The following is a 21,466-nucleotide window of genomic DNA, read 5'->3' as shown; positions in this document are numbered from 1 at the left end:
CGTGGAGGGGGGGATTTTTTTTCCCTTTTCTTTTTACGAGCCGCGGGCCGTGCGCCCTTCGTCGTTTTGTTGCACGTCGCTGGCCGCTGGCCATTGCTGCTGCTGCTGCTGCTGCTGCTGCTGCGTCTATTCCGATCGCCATCATTTTGCATCACATCATCCCTCTCTCCTATTGTTAGCTTGACTCACTCACTCACCACCACCACGACACTGCTGGACAGGGATCAAAGGACTTCTTAGACTGACAAGCTCAGCGGGGATATCATAGACCAACACCAAAAGGTGAGCTTGACATACGGATGAGGCTTCGGCAAAAGGAGTCTCTTTTTTTTTGGTCCCCACTACTATTATCATCCACGCACGCACGTCCCGATCATCCCGAAGGGCGAACGAAGGATGGGACTTGAGATCCGGTGGATCATCATCAGAATGTCATCCTAGGGAGGGCTTTGCGCGTCCCCCCAGTATCGTTCTAGCCACGTCCCCAAGTCCTACCTAATTGCTTGAGTGGACAGCCCAAAACCGCCAAAGGAGTATATCGGATCAACCAATTATCCCTCCCCCTCCACCCGTTCACACCATTTATACTTCACCCCATTCCCATACCTTTAGCCGAGATTCTTCGTGTTCTCCAGTGTCCTTTGTTGTCTGTTGTGTCCCTTCGTCGTCTGTCTTCACCTCCTTGTGTCTCATGCTTTCCCTTTGAAGACCAGAATCTGCGACATCCCTCAACGTCGTCTTTCAGGCGAGGATCACAAAGACGCTGACCATTCTTCCTTCGCTCTCTTGTGACAGGTCCCTTTCAGCTCTTTGGACTTCACCCCTTCCACCCTGTCCACGCTTTGACCTCCAGTCTCTCTTCCCACTTCTCTCCCTCTCTCTCTGTTTTTGGGATCTAGCGTTCACCAAAGATACCCCATCTGATCCATCCACCTCGCCCTTTACTCGGCCTCAGATAATAACCCCCTACCACCTGTCCCTCACCTCTTGACGACGATTTTGCTCGCTCGCCCTCCCTGCCGACCGTCTGTCTCCAACGCCACCGACCAGACTGTGTCATAACGAATCTCCAACTGGAATCACATTGGTGACACAGGAACGTCTGCTGCACAAAACGTGCATCGTTGGCATACAGTTCCCACTATCCTGGGCAGTCATTCCATACCTCTCGTTTTCTTTACGACGTTGGATCTTCCCATCCGGTGATTGACGTGAGTGTCATCTGACCTTTTACTCCCCTCTCTATAAATACGTGAACCCCCCCCCCCCCCCCTGGGGATCATCGCCACTATATCCCGCGGTTCACTCCTTTCATGCTTCCATCATCCATCTTCTCAGTAGCTGATCCTTTGCACAGCCGCCCCAAAAGATCTCCAAAGGCTCCCCTTCCCACATCTCCTGCGCGCCGCCGTCCACACCTCAGCGCAGAGGTGTTGATGATCTCTGGCTAACTGACAAATCGCACCACCCACCGATTACTACGCCACCCTCAGGAGACCAATTATCCTCGACTGCCCCTCTGAGATTCTCACTGTCAGGTGTCATTCCCCTCAGCAACGTTGATTCTTCTCGCTGCTGATTCGGGTTTGACGCCTTGACAAGACCCCTCTCCTCTTGGGATGGCACGTAGCCCTAGAACTCTGCAACACGCGTCTTCTAGCTCTACTACGCCAGTAGCTTCATCATCCACACCTAGACAATCCACCATCATCCCGCCACCCTTTTCTCAACCTGGATCATCAAATACTCAGACTCCAGTCACTCGCACTCGATCACGTCGATCCTCCGTCGCCACTGCCTCTTCCTCACGTACACCCAATGCTGTCGCCTCGAGCAGTAGCACCGCCCCGTCCACTCCCCCGCTCCTTACACCGACCACTGAACTCCCGCCTAAATTGGGAAGACAGGCCATCGAGTCCAAGCCACATGCATTGAGGAGTGTATTGGGGGAGAAGGAGAGGAGCCCGTGTCCGTTTCCGACTCAATATGGTGGTAGGGATAAATGCGCGGTGGTCGAGGATGACGAGCGGGATGAAGTATTGATGGCTGTCTGTGGCGCTTGTGCGATCATGGTGAGTGGGCTCGAGTCTTGAGCTGTGGGCATCGTTGATCCTGTCGTTTCAGGACAATCGAGCCTTATCCGCCGATGAGATAGCATCTATTGCTATCGATCAAGCATGGCTGCGACCTCCATCCGCGGCCGTTGGACCACCCACCATTGTCAACAATGCCATACGAGCGCACTACAAGCGCTGCACATCCTCAGATCCTCCACGACAACCATTGCTCAAAAAGCATCAACTCGCTGGATCCCTTAACGAATCCTGTCTGGAGTCTGCGCTCCACCCAGAAGCGTTCAGTGGCGGATTGAGACCGAAAGGCACTGTGTGGTACCTGGCACCGAGCGGGAAAGCCAAGTGGAAGAACCCTTTCGATGGGCTGGAAGTCCCCACCCCACCGCCTAGGAAACCAGTCGCTCCAAAGAAGGCAAAGGCGGACCTGCCGCGAAAAATCAAACCGGCTAAAGAGATCAAGGTGGAAAAGACCAAGAGAAGTGGAGCAGAGGAGAAGAATGTCGGCAAGGTCAAGGAGAAGATGACGGCAGGGAAGACTCCGCCGGTCAAACTGAGGCTCTTCTTGAATGGCTCAAATGCGGTGGAAGATGACACGGCGAGTGATGCTGGAAGCAGTTCTCAGAGCGCGTCGAAGAATCCTTCGCGTCGACCTTCCCTCGTGGGCGGCGTTCGCCCGATACCGGCCAAAATCGGCTCAACGGGTAAATGTGCGATCCCGACACCGATCAGGATCGACGACTCTTCAGACGAGTATGATTCATCCGATTCTGAAGTCATGGAAATAGATTCGAGACCTTCGCCTCGAGCATTCGCCGAGCGAGTCAGCAAGCTCTCGAAACCTCGCAAGGAAAGACCATCACCACTCATGCTGCTTCCCCACGCTCCTTCTCCCGCCAACGCTTGGGCCAAAACCCTGTCTAGCATGATAGAGATGACACCACCCACCATGACTACACCTACCTTTGCGTACGCCCCCTTCCCACCTCAACCTGTATCCTCTCCATTCCCAACGCACTCCTTGGACAACACGACCTGGACTGTCCGAAGGGATCCTGATCATTTTGCCGCCTTGGAAACCTCTTCTTCGAGCTCAGATGACGAGATGAGAGAACCTGGTGAATGGGGATTATCGTCCAGCATCCTCATCCAAAGTACCAGTGCCAACGCAGAGGACGAGAATACTTCAAAACCCGCCTGGACTGCCGAAGATGAGGAGGCCAATGTGAAAGAAGCGACGGACGCTCTGCGTGTCTTGTTTCCCATGTCTACTCCGGACGATCGGGAGGATGTGAGGCCTGTTGTGCGCTACAATCAACTCGACAATCGGCCAGCGCCTTCAGATACGTCAAGTCTAGCCGAGAGCACTTCGACAGCCACAGCGACAGCTCGTGGACCATTGAAATCGGCTGATCTTGCAGCATCCATCGCTCTGGTCTCTTGGAACCCTACTGCGAGTCCTGCCCTTTCGCCCAACTTTCGGTCACTGCACCTGCCGACCAACGGGGATTCATCACCTTCTCAACACCTCTCCAGATTGCACAATTCATTCGAGCCTGCTGACATGGATATTGACGAGGAACCATGGTTGGATGAATGTGGAGGATTACCTGTGAAAGCGGAAGACTCGTTGAGTGATATCGAGATCGGTTCCGTCATTGGAGATACGCCCACACCGGAACATGACCGGCAGCTCAACACGGCTGCTTGGGCCAGGGATACTGCCGCTAGTGCTTCTTCCTACCGCGTGAAGGAAGAGCCAGTAGACGATTACCCTTCACCAGTCACGACAGCGGAAACGGAGGCCGATGATGGCAGTGCGACCTACAGGACCTCTCGTGCAAGCTCTAGCGACAGTCATACCCCATCCAGTCGATCCTCTGAATTACCGCATTTCGAGTACTCTGATCAACTCCGGTACAGCAATATGGAGGAAGTGTTGATGGGTCCAGAGAGCATCAGTCTGGAAGAGCTAGATGGCTGGATCGCCCCTGGCATGGGTTCTCGAGTCGACAAGACGCCTCAAAAGGCGGGAAGACATGGTAAATCCAGGCATTACAAGAAGACTGAAGGGCGTTGCTCTGGCGATTGGGGATCGATCGGTGTTGGTATGGCATCTAGTTTGCTTGCTCTCCAAGCCGCTCGACCCATCCCCCTCCATCGATCGCGCTCGACAAAGTCCAACTCTCGCCGTCGGCAGGCGTCTCCGCCCTCGACAACGTTGCATGCTCCTCCGCGAAATGGGGCTGAATCATTACCTACTCCACCCGAGGAAGAGCCAGAGACTGGTGGCAATAATGATGCCATCGAAATGGACTTGGAGGATGCAGATATCTATGGTATAGGGCAGGAGGAATTGGATGCCGCTCGAGCAGAAGCAGAAGCAAAGGAAGAAGAGCATCGTAAAGCTGTCAGGGCGAGGAATGAGCAACACAAGGCCCTGCTCGAAGCATACAGGCTCAGGGTCAAGGAAGAACAGACCAGTCGATCAGGAGCCATCTCACCGGAGAACGAAGGCCCCATGACGCCCTGGACTGACCTCAATGTCGCTTGGGGATCATCGTCGACTGAATCGCTCAATCTGACCACGCCTACACCGTCAGCTGTACCTCCTTCGTTCTTGCATTCCTTGCTTCCGACTTCGCCGGTCATTCTCGGATCATCCGCGCCTGCCGCTATGGACCCCAGGGATCTTGTTTCACCACCGCTCGTTGCTTCTATGCCGATGTTGGATGAGGCTTTGCCACACGTCGAGATCGATACTGCAAAGACGGACAAGAAGCCAGCAAAGGTGGCCGCCCCTGCCCCCATGTCAGATGGAGATTCAAAAATGTCCATCGTGGAGTTACCGTCTACTCTACCTGCCGATATCATCCCGCCCTCTGGTCAGACTCTGAGCTCGACTCCGGCAAAAATCGCTGCTGCCCCGGTCTTCGCACCCACCGCTGCTTCGTCATCATCCACTGCGACTCTCCCTCCTCCTCCTCCTCCGCCGGCCAAGAAAACTCCTAAAGCCAAAGCCGAGCCAAAAGAGCCTAAGGAAGCTAAAGAGGTCAAGGCCAAAGATGTCAAACCTGTACCCATAAAAGCAGCCCCAATCACTGCTTCGCCGACACCCGCGCCACCCACTGGCCCAAGTACCGAAGTGACCAAGCCCGCCGTCGCACCGCGACCGGCCTCGTCTCAACCCCGGAGTATCACCAAACCTCTGTGTGCTGGTGTCGATGCGTGCGTCGTGGACAACATTCCTGTGTATTCCCACTCGTATGTGAACAAGAAGACAGGGAAGAGCTTCGTGCTGCTGAGGAGATTGGACACGGATTTCGGTGAGTCAAAAGCGACTTGCCTTTGCTTGCTCGGTCATCCCAGAAGATTGTCAGTGCTAATGTGTCCACAGTGAACGCGAGCGGTCTGCTGCTCGCGGTTGGTGTACCTCTCAACAAGCACTCGGAGTACCTCAGTGGCCCTTCTCCCTGGCAGCACGCGCACCATCTCGTCCCCCCTCAAGCGAATGGATCAGTCTACTCCCCTGGAGTGGCTGGCGTTTGGATCCCATACAGCGAAGCCAAGTTTCTCGCTAAGAAACTCAAGCTTGACGCCTCGAGCTCACTCGCCAACATTCTCCGGGACGATCTGTTTGCGCTATTTGCGAAGTTGGCAGCATTGAATCAGGAGCATTCACCAGCAGAGGCATTCGGCCTACCTGTGAGTCACCATCTTCATACCTGAATAAGATCAGAGACTGACTCGCTTTTCAAGTTCGGAGCACCTATTCGTACTCAGTCGAAAGCTTCCTTATCGGCCAATCCGAACAGTTCAAAGTCCACGCCGAACCTTTCCACTTTGTCGTCTTCCGCGCCGGCTCCGTCACACCTCAGGAATTCAGGTCTCACAGCTAGTACTCCGCTTCAGACGCCGAAAGGGTCACTGGTCCGGACGGCGCCAGCTACGCCTCCCGATGGATGTCCTCATCCGAAAAGGCGACGAGCTACTATCGTTGGAGAAGCCAGTCCCATGGCCAAAGGACCGATTGCGCCCCCACTTAACGCTTCAACGCCAGCAACGACGCCAGCTCCAGTCAGCAGGCCTCTTCCTGTTCCTCAGGCTGAGTGCTCTCCTGTGGCGGCGGTAATCGCGTCGCCTACGAAGATGGACATTGATCCTCCCAGAATTATGACTGCGTCGACCAAGCCCAGCGTACCGAGTCCGATCCCGACGCCGATGCGGAAACCTCCTCCGCGAGCTGCTAGACCAAGTACAGGTCCTACAGCTCCTGTCGAGGGTAAAACAGCGACGGCAGGTGGCAAGTGAGCGAGGCGAAAGCGGGCGTCACCAATTGCGTTTGCCCCCCTCAACTCTCCCTCCTCCTCCGCCCTCTGAGAGCGAACGAGTCTTTTGGAACATCAAGTCCTTCCCACGTCCGTCCATCATCCATGTCTTAGAATAAGCAAATTATATATAGTCTTTCGCATCTTGAGAGCAGAGAGTCTGTCTGCTCTTCACGTCAACGCCAAGAAAGGGAAGGGGGGGAGGGAGAAAATGACATGCAGGAGCAGAAGCAAAAGTAGAAGGCAACGAAATACAACCCAACCATTTTATTAAACCACAAACACATTCTTGTAGCTACTTTAGAAGAAAATTGGCCAATCGGCAGGTCAGGAGCAGTATGTCGCATTACATGTGCGACAGAATGAGTGAGGTGGAAGTAGCGACGAGGAAGCAGAGTTGAAAGTAGTAGCTTGCTCTCTGCTTAGAAAATGCCAATTCATGAAATGAACTGAACAAAAGTCATTGCACTCACTCACGGAGACATTGTCGCTACGGCTCGTGACTTTAATGATGCATCGATGTAGAATGTAAATCTACTTGTTTTCTTCCTCGTTTCGAGGTAGGTCTAAAAACGAGACCTAGGAAGAGATGATCTTGCAGGATGTCAGCCGCACAAGTTCTCGACGATTCCGCGTCAGATCCTTCTCGATTCCCCGTCCCGTTTGCTCGCTCGTTCGCTCGCTCGCTCGCCCGACAGCCTACTCAGCCTTCTTCTTCCCTTTCCTGTCTCCCTCTCCTACCGCCACCCAGAGTCCACAGAACAGCAAAAAGGCCGCACTCATACTGATTGCTGAGGAGTAGAAGGGCCAGGCACCGAGTATAAATCTCGGGTACTCGTCATGTCTGAACGGGACAACCGAAGCAGTATCGCTGGTACTGATGTAACTGTATCCTGATCTCCAGTACTCGACCACGAATTTGAATACACCGTGTCTGTCAGGCGCTTTAAACGTCTTTGAATAGGTGGTTTGCTTTGAATCGGATCTGGCGGGATCTACCGAGAGAGAGGTTCGGATGTGAGGGTCGAGCATTGTGAATTCTAGTTGGAGATCTGGGGTCTCGAACCCTTGCCAGGAGGAAGTTCCGTCTGGTAAAGTGACGTGCTCGGCGAGAGAGATGGAGAAGGTCTGAGAGAAAGACACAAGGTGGTCGGTCAGCTTTGGCGTTTCCAATAGCGATTGAGGGTACACACCAAGTCATCCTTGATTCTATAGGATTCTCTCTGTTCGAGTTCCCCTTTTCGATGATGGGTCGTTGATATGACCTTTACCACGCCTGTCTCTTGAAAGATCCATTTAGTCAAGTCTTCCGCGAATGCAGCGTTTCCGGATGGCACCCTGCGAGGGGAAATCGCGTCAGCCATGAATTGGTAACGCACATCTGATCTGACTCACGCAACGTTCTTTGGGCTCGACAATTCCACCTCTGTACCCCACCACTCATCACTGAACATGGATCCACTGGCGACAAATCCAATCCTGACGTTATCTCTCGTCTGCATGGCAGCGACCAATCCAGCCTTTTTACCCGTCGTCGATGCTGCGTCTCGTTTTCCTAGACCAGCTTCGACCTCTGCTTCATCCGCATCGACCAATCGGTTCTCGCCGACGTATCCCGTCTTGGAGCCGTGAGCCACTTCGACAAGGAAGGGGTTTTGACCCAATGTGAAGCTTGTTGATCCTGGGAAAACGATGGGGCCTCCGGTCAACGTCGAGGCGCTCAACACTGCTCCACTCTTGATGAGAGATGATTGAGGGTACAGCAGTGGAGCTGCCAACGATGACCCTGGGGAATGAGAGAACGCATCGAGGTACGTGTAATCCCTTTCGGCAAATTCCAGATCGTATTCTCTGAATGTATCGCGATTGATCTCGGAGATGTTGGAAGAGAGCAAGTAGAGCGTGTTGAGACCTGCAAATTGGGCAGAGATGACCTCTTTGGGTGACAGTCCGTTGGCATAAGCTAGGTAGCATCAGCGATGAGCCCGCAGGTATCAGAGACTCCTCCTTACTCACACTTGACAGACGGAGTGAACATGATCAAATGGTCGTATAATGCCTCGCCGTACCGTTGAAGAACTGCGCTCTCATCTTTTGGTCCTTTGAAAGTCAATTCAAAGCCTCGTTCTGATCCAATCAAGTCAGCATATAATTCTATGTGCCCAGATCATTGAGACACGACCCACTCTCGAGGGACGACCAGAACTTTGAGTAATCCTCCTTGACCACTTTTGGTTCCAGTACCACCAAGACTCGGTCCCCAGTTGCTGATCTCGCGTTGACCGAGCTCAACGAAGATACCAGCGTAAAGAGCGCTGAGAGAGAAGACCATTTGGGGCCATACATGGTGCTCCCGCGTTACTCCAAGTCGACCAATGTACAAGGTAGATGGGGCGAGAAGAGGAGTATTCGAACGAACCATGGAGCTGTTGGACAGTCAGAGGCCAGCTTCCAGCGCTACGAATCTGACTACCACGTGGGAACCGCGAACGGCAGGATTGGCCCAAATTTTTTGTGAGGAACAATTCATTTTGTATAACATACACCGTTTGACCTGCAGAGAGCAAAGCAATATAGGCTCGGTCGCAGTTATCAGAAATCAGACGACTCATCTCACAATGGCCTCCAGCTCAAGCTCAAGCAATCCCGCTCAAGCCGCACCCTCCCTCCCCTCTCCTACCATCCTCCTCTTTGCTCGAGGAGTGGTCGCTCTGTTGGACCTCTGGCCAGCACTTACCATAGCCGTAGCGGAACAATGGGGTGGTGCCGAATCAGCAGAGAAAAAAGTCTGGATGGCCTCGGTTATAGTCGATGAGTTTGAGTCAAGAGCGGTGTTCCTCCCATCAACAGCTGGCGCAGGCTCCGATACCGCAACACCAGCGGCTCCAGTAGTGGATCCACGAACGGCCGATGATCCCCCACTGGACTTGGACGATTTGGGAGACTTGATACACCAGATGATGTCTGATGAATTCGATGCCAATATCGAGGACAACTCCATCGACGCAGTGACAGCCGATATCCTGCGTCTGTGGAAAGATTTGCTCTCACCTTCAACTAATACTTCACCGGAAAACCTGGTATCAGCTCTCGAGACCCGTGCGGGACAGGTGAAGCGATCAGGCGTAAATGCTTCGTCTGGCGGAGGACCTCAAGAGATGAATGGTGGAGATGTACACGATGACGAAGCTGGAGATTGGACAGATAGTGATAATAGTGAGGATGATGGGGAGGTACCTCAGTTGGTGCCTGTGAAACAGGAGAAGGAGAAAGTGGAGCCGGTCTTTGATGAGGATGGATTCGAGTTGGTACAGAAAGGTCGGAGGCGGTGAGACAGCGGTCTGTATGGGGGCAAGGCCAGACCGCCGTCATCTCGCGCATCGACGTGGCCCATCAAGCCCATCAGGTTCTGTACCGGCATCTCAACTTATAATCCGAGCTTCAAGACCGACAGTCCGCCTCGGCCTCAGCCTTAATGCGCCCTCTCTCGCCAAAGGATCTCAGCACTGGACCCCATTGTGGCCTCTTCGGTCCCTTGCCAATCGTCCGACAATCGTGTTCCTTCACGTCCGATTTGGGAGACCCGGGAAGCAGGATGGTCGTTCAGTGCTGGAGAGCATGGTCGGGATGGAGTGCGTGCGGGATCTGAAGGACTGTGGACAGTTGTCTGGAGTATGTAACATGATGCAGAACGGGGTGCATATATCCGTCGCCTCCCACGTCGTTCACCAGTGCAGGCAGGCTCGGCCGTTGACTTTGCAAGTCGCTTGGCACCGAGCTGAAGGGTGATGAGAAGCAAAGGATGGCCGATGATTCGTCTGCCCGAGCCAGCAAACATTGCTGGAACCTTTCCTTTATCTTAGCATGAAGATGCTCTTGGCCGTTTAGTCATCTATACCATCCGTAGTTCATTCCAAAGCCCCGTTATTGTCAATAATTGCGTTGGACCGGGGCCACACACTGCTCATCATTGTCAGAAATTCCGGCCAACTTATCAAGCACATGCGTTGCAGTCTCACCTGAGGATTGCGCATTTCACCTGTGGCATAGATCTATAGAGAAGGACACCTCATGAGGCAGGTATAACGCATCTCAGGTACCCCAATCGCCCCGCTGGGATCATGTCGACGCCTGGATCAGAGGGCAAAAAGCCGAGCTGGCACCGTAAACTGTCTGCTCCTGCTCGACCTAATCTACCGACTTTACCTACACTGCCTAATCTCAGTACTATCAACCTGCCCAGCGCGAACGGACTCCGACAGGCCTTGTTGGGGTATATAGGAGAGGTGGAGACGACATTGAGGAGAAGACGCGGTAATGGAACGGTGGATCAAGGCTTAGCAGGTCCGAGCGGAGAATCTTCGAAGAGCTCCGCTGTTGATGCTGGTATCATTGGACAAGAGAGCAGCTGGAGTTCTGGTTCGAACGCGGGACATGGCAACAACGGTGCGGAGGGCTTCCCCGGAGACGCTCATGCTGGACCCTCGAGCCATTCACCTCTTCAAGGCGAACATCATGTCAACCACGCCCGAGACTTTGGCGATACTTCTCCGACATCTGAAGAATGGCACGACGCAGATCTCGAGCTTATGGACCATCTCGAATCCCTCAAGGAAGATGTCGGGGTCTATCTCGCTTCTGGAACCAGCACAGGGCCTTCGACCTCATCTCGCCCGATGCCTAAGAGGACTGGCACAGAATGGATGCGAAGTCTACCTTCCCGCCTGAGACAAGTTGAAGAATACATGGCACCTCTCGCATCCAACTCCGACGCGCCCAGTCGGACGAACAGTCTTAGGGGAGGCCACGGACATCGACACGCTTCGCCTGGAACCGAAGAGATTCAGCACGATGACCCGGCCTATAGAGCTCTGAGGGAGGCTAGGAAACGCTTGATACAGTTTGTCAAGTCTGGTTTACCTTCCGACCAATGGCCAGGATGGGAAAAATTAGGATGGGAGGAGCAGTCTGAGGATGGGCGTGAAGGATCATTTGACGATGATGCAAGTCGATCTCGAAGTCCTGGCGGAACCTTACTGGTCCAAGTGGAAAGACCTGAAGAGGAAGAACCGGAGTACATCTTCCCCAACAGGACGCCCGCAGCCAAGAGGACCAACACCAGTACTCGTGCCTCTCGTTCTCAATCTTTCCATGTCCCGTCGTTGCAGACATTGACCAGCAGACCAGTCAAGCTCAGATCGATGTCGTCTCCTGGTCCTATGGATATACCGGTTTCCCTGGCTGTCGCGCTGTCACGAGACACCGATGAGGTCGAACTGCTGAAGTCTGACGATCTGGATGACGCCGAAGAGACGGAAGACACCGGGGAGATCTTGGTTTTGAAAGAGCTCGCGGCGGGGTACGATCCTCTACAAGGTGAACCAACGGTGAAGCAAGCTCTGGACAAAGCTCAAGACGGTACCGTCTTGATCGAGTATGAAGATTTACCAGTCGTTTGGAGGAACAATGAGCATATCATCACGGGATAGTGAGCTCTAGGGAATGCTCCACGGACAGCGCGCTGACTTCCTGCAGCCGCTTTATTCCCCTTCATGCAAAGACAGGGCCTATCCCTCTGCTCAAGTCTGCTTTCGCGTGGCACAACGAGACCGGTACGTCTTTGGCGAGATTTAGAACTCGGACTTACGATCCTGCTCAGTAAACATTCATTCTCACTTCATCCCCACTATCTTATTCTCCATCTTCATCGCGGTGCGTGTGCAAAGACCCATCTCGCGGCCCGGCTCACTCGTCTCAGGCTGTCCTGCTTTCCCCGCCTTTGCCAGACGCTTATCCTCTCGACTCCGCCACCGTGGTCATCTACCTATTGGCTGCTGTTGCATGTCTCATCTCCTCGGCTTCGTGGCACGTCTTGAGCGGATGTGCTTCCAGAAAGTGGTTTGAATGGGGAGCCTGTGTTGATTGTGAGTCGTATTGCGACCTATACGGGCACCGCTGATCGAGTGGTCCCTAGACATCGGAATAGCATGTAAGTCAAACGGAGGGATGTCCTCTGTATGCGTCTGATCGATTCCTAGGGCTCATCGAAGCATCCATATTTGTCATCACTTATAATGCCTTTTACTGTCATCCAAAGACTGTCGCATTCTACGGCATAATCGATATCATCTGCGGGACTCTTGGATCCGTCTTGCCATTCCAAGCGTGGTTCAACAAGCGCAAGAACAAGGCGAGTAGAGGATCGCTCGATACAGTCGAACCCAGTGTCTGATGCTTTTTCAGAAATGGCGCATCACATTCTTCCTCTTCCTTTGCTTCACCTTCCTCGGCCCTTTGGGACAGATGGTCTACCTGTATGGATACGGTCCAAGCATAGGCTTCATTCGTGGGTTGCCAACATGCACAATTTGTGAATATCTCCAGCTTATCTGACGCGACCACAGGACCATTCTTCGGATCCGTTGTGGCCTATGTCGTGGGCCTTCTCTGTTATGGGTTTCACTTTCCAGAGTGCCTCATGCCGGGCAAATTTGACCATCTCGGACACAGTCATCAGGTGAGTTTGATGGCCATGACATCTCCTGACACGTCCCACAGCTATGGCACGTCGCTATTGTCGCCGCTATCCTTCTACATTACCAAGGTATCTTTGCCGCTCACGGAGCGCGTCACAGCTTGTCGTGTGCCATCCCAGACGCTGGACCTCCACTGGGGAAATTCGTGGAAGCGTGGTGGAGAACATTGGGTCAATCGTAGCTGTTATCATAAAGATAAGGTAGTCATCAGAATCAAAGACATCAACTGCATCGTACGGCTAGACCTAGCACAATCGCATATGCATCTGCTCTGCTATGGCAAGGCGACTCGAAGTGAGTGGCAGGACAACTCTTCGGTCTCGGCTATGATTGATGACGCTTTGGATCCGGAGAGCAAGCAGTTCCGCCAATCACGAGACAGGGTCCTACATTGACAATTGACGTTCATTGAGGCCGATCGTCATGCACGTCCGATTGAAGATCGCTATAGACGGGCTGTATAAACAGCGAGAGTGGCCTTGTGAATGGCGTTTGATCTCGGACGCAGTATCGGATCCGTCGAATGCCTTCAAAGGTAACCTCTACCGGTACCTTTCGCAAATACCTTGACAGTGTTCATCTCCAGCCGGTATTGAAGAGGGTGGCTTTTGGGCACTGATGTCTCATTACCATTCGTCGCCAAGGGGTGTGACGATATCTGGGGGCCGCCCGAATTTCAGAACGAACATGCGGACCTGTGAAAGATCCTCTCACCTCGCCGTGAACGTCACCACTTCTGCCACTTTGAAGTTCTTCGACTCTCCACCAGGCAGTCGCGGACCGGAGCAGCTTTTCAAGGAGGACTTGATCGTTCGTGAGGGATCCTTCAGCGAGTCCATCGGCGTGAAGGGTCGTCACGAGGATACAGGATGCCTGTAAGGTGTCAGTCGGTGACTGCCTCGAGTGAGAGCCAGGTGATGGCTCTCTCAAGCAGGGTATCGGCTCACTTTGCGGACAGCTGCGTCGACAGCTCGAACAAAGCGATGCACATCTTGGGTCGGTATTCCCATACTCATTATGTCCGATAGTCCATGGAGAATGACGAGCGTGTCTTGATCTGAGATGCGTGATGCAATCCTGGCGTACAATGGCTTGAGGTCATGTCGACCTTCTTCATCGAATAGACAGGGTTCGGGCGCCTCGACGTTTGTCGACGGGAAGGACACAGGCGAGATGTACGAAAAGATCTCAGAAGACTTTGGCATAGCCGTTCCCTGCTCGTCAATTAGCCAGTATCAGGTAGTATGAACCTCACTCACAAGTCTCCTCAATACAGCCTCCAAACTCTTCTTGCCTTCCCCTCTGATATCTATGAAGATCACGGGCAATCGTCTGCCTATGGCCGCCTGAAGGAGGTGGTACAGTGTGAATGTAGCTGGGGATGCTAGACAGTCGGATATGACGAGATGAGACCCGGGACCTGGTAGTGCACCGGCATTCTCGTTCGAGCTGGTACTTGGACCAAAAGTGAGATGCTCAGTGAGGTAAGTCATGGGGTTTCTGGATGCGACGTGAGGAATCGCAGTGGGCAGGAGAGGAGGCTCATGAGCATTTCGGCTGACCCAAGCAGTGTCTCGGTCGATAACAAACTCCAAAAGCATTAGGATTTAATTCCTAATGTAAAGACGGTCATCATTAGCAAACGATTAGGATTTCAGTTGACGGGCTTGCCCGTTGCCCCGAAGGGTTCATGCAATGAGGCAAAGGCCGGCATACATCGCCGTCACAAATCTTGGACCATAACACACCCTCCTTGTCCGACGTATATCGTAACGGGTCTGGCTCGAAGAGCCATAGCTGAGGCTCTTCAAATCAAGACCTTGCACAAGAGATCTCTTCGTATCATCTACCATCCGGTTCGTCGACCGCAAACAGCTTTGTCAATCTCATTTCACCATGGCACCTACAACTCGGTCTAAACAGAGCACCCCGGAGAGGCAGAATGCCGGATCCTCCTCATCGACATCTACCGCAGTCAAGTCCCAGACGTTGGATGGAGAGAAGGGGCTCAGAGTACGAGAAGGGAGTCGAGCGAGGCAGGAAGATGTCGTAGATCCGAACTAGTGAGTTGGACCACAGTTCAAATCCCTCGGTCAGCGTCATTCTGTGATTGCCCGAGGCGATAATATGCGTGGTTTGAGAATAACTTGCTGACCTGTTCTCTTGTAGTGCTCTCGGGCTGGCGTGAGTCTGTTTCGAATCGTCAGCACTCATTCATGATCCCCTACTAATGCTTCCCGTCCCTTCTGCCCCCTTCCACAGGAATCGCTCGTGAGTTATCTCTTGCTTATGCGGCCTTTTCAAGCCCCTTGCTGACAGCCTTTCGTCAGACATGAAAACGTCTACTTGTTTGTCCCGAATGTCATTGGCTACATTCGGGTCGTCACTGCCGCCGCCTCACTATACATCATGCCGACGCATCCGAAAGTGTGCACATTCATCTACTTTATCAGTTGTATTCTGGATGTGTTTGACGGAATGGCCGCGAGAAAGTTGGGTCAAGAGAGCAAATTCGGAGCCGTATTGGACATGGTCACGGATCGGTACGTCGAGCAAGGTTGACTCTCCTATAGCGTGCATGACTGACCGGTTTTCTCGCTCCAGCTGCGCTACAGCTTGCCTGTTATGCTTCCTCTCGGCTACTTACACCAACCACTCTCTGCTCATCATGTTCCTCATCACTCTAGACTTTTCATCCCATTACATTCACATGTACAGTTCTCTAGTGACTGGCTCATCAAGTCACAAGGCAGTCACATCCGACGTATCCAGAATTCTATGGTACTATTATCACAACAGGGTGAGCCCAGCTTTCCGACATTTCTCCACTCTATTGCTGACCCCCTGTAGAATGTTCTGTTTACCGTATGCTTCGCCAACGAAGTATGCTTCGTTTGTGCCTACCTCGCATTCTACGAGAAGACTCCGATCCACTCTTCTGTCCTCATCAAATACCTGTCTCACCTTCTTCCAGTCCGTCAAATTCTTTATCATACTCCAGCACCTCTGGACTACCTCCTTGAGACGCTCGGAAATGTCACTTGGGCTCAACTCGTCTTTTGGCTGACTGCGCCGGTCTGCGCCCTCAAGCAAGTCATCAACGTCGTTCAGTTCTGGAAAGCTAGCAAAATCGTGAGTTCATTCACTTCGCCTTTGATCATGATCCGGCCATAGCTGATTTGCGACAGCTGGTCGGAGTGGATCTTGCTGAACGACAAGCGGCGCGAGAAGCCGCAGCTAGGGCGGCTAGAGGTCGATAAACGTATGCACGATCGATCACGGCGAGCAAAGATGGGACGACGTGAGAAGACGAAGGATCTCGGCTGACAGAGATCATGGCGAGAACGATGTGAGACAGTCGGACTCATGTCGTACGAGACAAGAGGGTGGAACCGCGAAAGTGCTCTCTTTGAGCCAGGTCGACAATGATGCGGCGCTTTCTGCGTAATACAAAAGCATCTGTAATAATTTTCCTTTCCATCTGACGGAACAAACACCAAGTAGTTTAGGTATTCATAGTGACTTCCAGGCCTTGATTCCCCCCTTTAATGAGATGATGCAGATCTTTTCGCTACAGCGGTTGCATCATCGCCCATGTATCTACACTTCCATCGCCATCGCGTCGTCATCATCATCATCATCATCAGCCTCGTCCTGTACGTCTCTCCTGACCAACTCTGCCACCTCTTTCACCCTCTGCTCAAGATCACTCTGTTCAATATACCGCTCAAGGATCTGGATTTCAGAGTCATGATCCAACAACAGAGCTGCAATATCGCTTGGAGGATAGTCTGTGAGTCGAGCAGATACCTCCTTGGGCGTCGGGGCTTGAGTACAGGTATACGGCGCGAGAATATACGCCGATGGAAATTCTGAGTGAGTCAGGGGTCAGTGTCATACCACTAGGCAAAGCAAAGGTGGATGACATACCCTCGATGGTGTTGATGGCTTTGATGGTGTGATACGTGAGGGTGCTCCGAAGCATTCTCCGCTGTGACTCTTCACTCCGTCCAGCAGTTTGAGAAATGGTCGTCCAACTGGAGGGTACCGATCAGCGAGTATCAACGAGCAATCACGTTCGACAGCTCACTCGTCGTGGATAAATATCCGTCGCCAGATGGACAAGAGACATACTTGTTTCCGACTTTCTGGCAAGCTCTACAGGACATTTTCAGCGTTGAAACAAGGGTGTGTCCCTAGGAACCCCACTCACGTCGTCTCGTGACAATCGATCCAAGGCCAAAGCTCCGTCCCCGGTCCTCGATGGGTCGTTGTTCAGAGTCAAAACGTCGATTAGTTCCTCCAAGTCCAGTGCTTCTCCTTCAAGCAATCGCTCAATCAGCCGACCAAGAAGGGACTGGAAAGCCGGGCGTTCAGAGAGCGACGCTAATCGGTCGTCGATGTATTTCTGTATAGCAGTCTTTGAATGTCGACGGTCCGGTAAACTTGAGAGAATTGCTTCCCTGAGCTCTGTCTGTACTTGGACTAGCTCGAGCTCTTGATCGATACCTTTATGCGTGTCAGTGCGGTTCTGCAAGTCGATCCGCGACTGACTGACCTGAAAGTACAGCTTGAGACTGTTGGCTTGGCCTGTTCTTCTTGATATCAATCACCGAGGCGAGTTTGGCGATACTGCTGACGAGCTGTGGGCCGCACGTTGTCAGAAATATCCTCGTGTAAGCGTATGGCAAACCTCACATGCTTTTGAACCAGGACCTTTTCGGACTTGTTCACATACATCAAATCAGATGCCGCGTCCGCGAACCTCCCACAAGCGACATGGTGCATCCAGGCGAGTTCAGGGTGATCACCATTTTCGAAGAACTTGGTCAGGAGGTTCCCGTAGACGGGATCCTGACTTAGAAGATCGTATAGGCGTCCTAGTATCCTCGTTAGTCTTTCCTAAGTTGGCAATACGAGATGGCTCACCCTGGTCGATATACCATTGATACAGGACAAACACAAATTCCTCGCCAAGTCGTTCGATGTATGCCTGTATCCTCGTTGGCCCACTGGCAGACGCCGGCTCGTGGCAGAGCCAAACCAGGGTTGCGAAGTCGGCATGGTGCTCTGCAAGCTCGTATGCTTGAGCAATTTTATCAAATGCAACTATCGCAGAAGTCAACTCAAGTCGCACAGGCCAATGGAGACGACTGACCAAGCGGGCGAATGACACGGGGTTTGAGGAGATCGTATCGCTTCTGTAATGCCAGGCCCTCTTGTGGATCGGCTCCCTCGCTCATCTGTCTCCTGTGAAGAGGCGCATCAGCCCTGATTCATGTGATGCGAGTGCGACTGACTTTGCTCGTCTCAACCTGTCTTCCATCTGAGCACACAGGGCAGCTGCCAATTGCGTCAATTGATCTTTCAACAGAGCTTGTCTCTGTCTCTGTGGTCTATTCTCGGAATCGCGATCTCCACTCGACGATTCGTCGATTACAGAACCGAGCGTCCGTGTCCGGTCCTTGATGAGATGCTCGGTTGTAGTGTACAGGAAGTCCAATCCGTCAATTAAGCTGTCTTTTGCTGTCCACAGTGAGATCTCAGGTCGATCCATATCCACCTCATATGCTGCGCCCTGATCTTCGCGGAAAGTAGAGGCCACCCTTACGACCAGCTGACAGAGTTGAGCTGCGGCGAGGTGTCGAGACTACGGCGACTCACGATTATGATCCTGTTGGCTTCCAGAACCATAGCAGTCATATCCTCACGATTGCTCAAGCTTGGCAGAGCAGTGCGAAGCTTGATTAGAACAATCTCCAATAGTCGATCCAAATGCGCCACCTGAAAATCTTATCAGATCGCGAGACGAGATGCTTCAACATAACGCCTCACCTGAGTTCTGAAGAAGGTCCGCACAAGATCGCCTTCACCCATGACCCCAAGCTCCTCCATCAAAGCAGCGATTGTATCCGCCAGCAACGATTGTGACGGACGATCGTGAATGTGTCTGGCCGGTCGGTATCAGCCGAAAATCCCGACTCGCCATATGCTTTTAGCTCACTCCATCAATCTGTTCTGATGCTCCCAGAGTTCCATAGCGGCTTTGGCCTTCTCCGCATCGCGCGACAAGCGTCTGCGTGAAGCTTGAGATAGCTTAGAGGTGTCAGACCCGACCGCTTAAATCATTGAAGAGGGGGAATCTCACCTCCGACATCTGACCGTTGCCGCGGATGAACGCGATCAGTTCGAGGTGGTTGTTAAGTCGATCCATGAGGTGAGCTTTCAGCTCAAATGAGGGTGGCAGATGTGGCGAACCTGGGATGGATCATCAGCGTCGTATTCTGGACGAAGTCCACCAAGTGTCTCACTGGACTCTAGAATTTCCTCGGACACCGCTTCTGCAGCTTGCGAGATATTGCCTCTAAAATCCGCCGGAAGATCGAAGGATAATGGGTTCTGAATCATAGTGAGCTCGCGCATTCGATGTGGAATCGCCATGGGAGCTTACGTCCGCTCGATGGCCATAGAAAACTGCCTGCTCGATCTTGGACTTGAGAGCCGCGGTAGACACGCTCATCCGTGATCTGAAGAGATCAGCTTGGCTGATGAACGAACTTTGCAACTCACTGCTTCTCGACCGGACCATCGTAGATCTCTACACCCATCAGACCGCCAACGATGGGCATTATGACCAGTGGCGGGCCGAGCGGTCTGCGCGCGGGATCCACCGGGAAATCCTTACTGCCCACGCCGATGAACGCATTTCGTTGAGCGTCCTTGAGCGAGAGGACATTCTCGTATGGCTCATCTGGAAAGCGAATCAGTTATGCGCGAACAAATGGACATGCCCGACACACTGTTAGAGAGAGAGACTATGACGATTGTATCTTTAAACTGCAGGAATGACAGATGACTTCCGAATGGAATATACAGTCGTGGTGCCTGGCTTTGGGAAGACGAATGATCCTGGACGTGGACCAGTCATTTCATGGTACAACGATGATTGGCAATCTGCTCACCGCAACATAGGATACGGGTACCGCACTGATCTGACTCAGAGACTGGCTCCGCGGATCCGTGCTGAAAATGATAATCGACAGAGCCTGCGCACGATGGAACGAAGAGGACGAAGACTGCTGCTCTTCCGACGCGACGAGTATGGCCAATTGCGACGGACTACGATTGTCGAGCGACGTCAACGAAAGACTTCACTGTTTCATTGTGTTGTACGAACCCATTCGCCTGCACATCCAGAATGCTCAACCTATAGGCCTCGTCGTGCCATTCGTATTCAGCTAGCGCAGTCCTAGCCAAGTCGGCGAGATTGAGGTCCTGGACAAACTGTCGAAAATCAGAAGGTTTACTCGGTATGTGTTGAGACCTTACTCGATGACTCTCAGCGGAAAGGGACCATTTCTGAAGGGTTCCGCCGCTTCCCAAGAGATACGTGCAATCGTCCACGTTTGCTATTGACACGATACCCTCACGATCCTCTGATCTAGGGAATATTTGAGGTGAAGCGCGACCAAACATTCCCCCTGGTCTCGTAAGAGGTGACAGAAGAAGGTTTGAGCGTCCAGAATGACTCGTGATGCCGAGTCGGAACGCAGAGGATGCAGATGTGGTGATGATAAATATGTTGTCCTGCCGAGATCTCATCAGCAGAAGTCAGGCGAATATACGGTCATGGAACATCTCTTACCTCGATTCGGGAGACTCTTTCCACACGCTCTTGCCCCGAAAGGTCCATGTGAGCGACCTGACATCGATCTATGTTGACCAAAGCGAGACTCGTCGTCTCCCAATATCTCAATTCGCCCGAGGCATTCACCATGACCAGACCAGGATCCGTCGCACTGGACACGGGGCAAAAAGCGACGCATACAGGCGATCTAGATGGTCGAACGCCGGTGGCAGGAGCAGGTGCGGGGAAGCTATAGCATGTTGGGGAGGAATTTGTATGCTGGGGAACAGCACATCAGCAGACGGTCAAGCTTGAACGACATCAGACTTGCCCTCTGGTAATTCCACGCAGTGCATCCCTCTGACGAGCAAACGACCGCAAAGCCAGACAGAGGATCGATATGGCCAGTCACGGTTCCTAAGGATAGGTCTCAGCGTATTCAAACTCGGCCAAGTAGCTGAGAGATTGACCCACTCCCTGGTTCAAAGTGATTTTGAGCCTCCCTCGGTAGTCCTCCCACATTGCTGACACACAACCGTTCGTCCCTGGCGTAAATTAATCCTGAACCATCCCCAAGGTCCATCCTAGCCGTCCGGATAGTCTCTCCAGCAGATGAGACTTCACTCTCCTCTCTTCGTCTCAGAGCATTGACGCGAGCGGAACGGACAGACGGTGTCAGCGGTCCTCCATAACGCAGACTGTTACTGCGCTTCAATGTGCCTGTCCCAGCTTCAGACTCGGAATATAAGGACGGCGTCGCGCGTGAAGAGACAGACATGGACTCTCTGGCTCGACGACGCGGAGTCGCTCGAGGAGCTGGAGAGCTGAACATGGCGTCTGGCTCGCAAGCGACGAGTAACGGAGGGTAGGTAATATGTTGAGCTTAGGAATTTTGACTTTTTG

At 52.8% G+C, this 21,466-nt stretch overlaps 7 protein-coding genes across 7 annotated transcripts; 4 read left to right on the top strand and 3 right to left on the bottom strand.

Annotated features, from left to right (window-relative positions):
• Positions 1 to 1,619: 1,619 nt before the first annotated feature.
• BD324DRAFT_652461 (hypothetical protein) lies at positions 1,620 to 6,383 on the top strand (the record flags this gene model as incomplete). Its single annotated transcript, XM_022018497.1, has 4 exons — positions 1,620 to 2,072; positions 2,125 to 5,398; positions 5,470 to 5,777; positions 5,832 to 6,383. The coding sequence occupies 4 exons, from the start codon at positions 1,620 to 1,622 to the stop codon at positions 6,381 to 6,383; spliced, it is 4,587 nt and encodes a 1,528-aa protein (XP_021869517.1).
• A 513-nt stretch (positions 6,384 to 6,896) lies between these two features.
• BD324DRAFT_592956 (putative dolichyl-diphosphooligosaccharide--protein glycosyltransferase 48 kDa subunit precursor) lies at positions 6,897 to 8,819 on the bottom strand. Its single transcript, XM_022013819.1, has 5 exons — positions 8,587 to 8,819; positions 8,417 to 8,527; positions 7,796 to 8,363; positions 7,594 to 7,738; positions 6,897 to 7,528 (listed from the first exon to the last, which is right to left on the bottom strand). The coding sequence occupies exons 1-5, from the start codon at positions 8,744 to 8,746 to the stop codon at positions 7,100 to 7,102; spliced, it is 1,413 nt and encodes a 470-aa protein (XP_021869516.1). The 5' UTR covers positions 8,747 to 8,819; the 3' UTR covers positions 6,897 to 7,099.
• A 199-nt stretch (positions 8,820 to 9,018) lies between these two features.
• On the top strand, positions 9,019 to 9,732 carry BD324DRAFT_652459 (Pre-rRNA-processing protein TSR2-domain-containing protein; the record flags this gene model as incomplete). The annotated part of the gene is made up of 1 exon (XM_022018496.1): positions 9,019 to 9,732. The coding sequence occupies one exon, from the start codon at positions 9,019 to 9,021 to the stop codon at positions 9,730 to 9,732; it is 714 nt and encodes a 237-aa protein (XP_021869515.1).
• A 474-nt stretch (positions 9,733 to 10,206) lies between these two features.
• Positions 10,207 to 13,336, top strand: BD324DRAFT_90072 (hemolysin-III related-domain-containing protein). Its single transcript, XM_022019274.1, has 9 exons — positions 10,207 to 11,888; positions 11,936 to 12,012; positions 12,060 to 12,112; positions 12,159 to 12,324; positions 12,375 to 12,389; positions 12,439 to 12,590; positions 12,644 to 12,746; positions 12,805 to 12,917; positions 12,959 to 13,336. The coding sequence occupies exons 1-9, from the start codon at positions 10,522 to 10,524 to the stop codon at positions 13,115 to 13,117; spliced, it is 2,205 nt and encodes a 734-aa protein (XP_021869514.1). The 5' UTR covers positions 10,207 to 10,521; the 3' UTR covers positions 13,118 to 13,336.
• Positions 13,189 to 14,514, bottom strand: BD324DRAFT_632338 (hypothetical protein). The gene is made up of 4 exons (XM_022016515.1): positions 14,196 to 14,514; positions 13,884 to 14,150; positions 13,651 to 13,809; positions 13,189 to 13,594 (listed from the first exon to the last, which is right to left on the bottom strand). The coding sequence occupies exons 1-4, from the start codon at positions 14,427 to 14,429 to the stop codon at positions 13,466 to 13,468; spliced, it is 789 nt and encodes a 262-aa protein (XP_021869513.1). The 5' UTR covers positions 14,430 to 14,514; the 3' UTR covers positions 13,189 to 13,465.
• Positions 14,515 to 14,547: 33 nt separating this feature from the next.
• Positions 14,548 to 16,500, top strand: BD324DRAFT_632334 (CDP-alcohol phosphatidyltransferase-domain-containing protein). The gene is made up of 7 exons (XM_022016514.1): positions 14,548 to 14,999; positions 15,106 to 15,120; positions 15,199 to 15,207; positions 15,267 to 15,479; positions 15,541 to 15,736; positions 15,787 to 16,068; positions 16,125 to 16,500. Exons 1-7 carry the CDS (start codon positions 14,833 to 14,835, stop codon positions 16,194 to 16,196), a joined length of 954 nt encoding a protein of 317 aa, XP_021869512.1. The 5' UTR covers positions 14,548 to 14,832; the 3' UTR covers positions 16,197 to 16,500.
• BD324DRAFT_646398 (Non-repetitive/WGA-negative nucleoporin C-terminal-domain-containing protein) lies at positions 16,501 to 21,439 on the bottom strand. The gene is made up of 23 exons (XM_022017626.1): positions 21,038 to 21,439; positions 20,895 to 20,980; positions 20,582 to 20,842; positions 20,266 to 20,523; positions 20,114 to 20,220; positions 19,899 to 20,055; positions 19,737 to 19,845; positions 19,507 to 19,687; positions 19,388 to 19,463; positions 19,248 to 19,335; positions 19,085 to 19,194; positions 18,941 to 19,032; positions 18,772 to 18,886; positions 18,601 to 18,720; positions 18,237 to 18,553; positions 18,095 to 18,186; positions 17,866 to 18,045; positions 17,635 to 17,816; positions 17,495 to 17,579; positions 17,150 to 17,445; positions 17,027 to 17,094; positions 16,867 to 16,973; positions 16,501 to 16,808 (listed from the first exon to the last, which is right to left on the bottom strand). Exons 1-23 carry the CDS (start codon positions 21,393 to 21,395, stop codon positions 16,537 to 16,539), a joined length of 3,717 nt encoding a protein of 1,238 aa, XP_021869511.1. The 5' UTR covers positions 21,396 to 21,439; the 3' UTR covers positions 16,501 to 16,536.
• Positions 21,440 to 21,466: the final 27 nt, after the last annotated feature.

Source organism: Kockovaella imperatae, assembly GCF_002102565.1.
Source record: "Kockovaella imperatae strain NRRL Y-17943 chromosome Unknown BD324scaffold_11, whole genome shotgun sequence".
NCBI classification, from domain to species: Eukaryota; Fungi; Basidiomycota; class Tremellomycetes; order Tremellales; family Cuniculitremaceae; genus Kockovaella; species Kockovaella imperatae.
The sequence above is the reverse complement of the archived record's forward strand: the minus strand, read 5'-3'. Positions and strand labels throughout refer to the sequence as shown.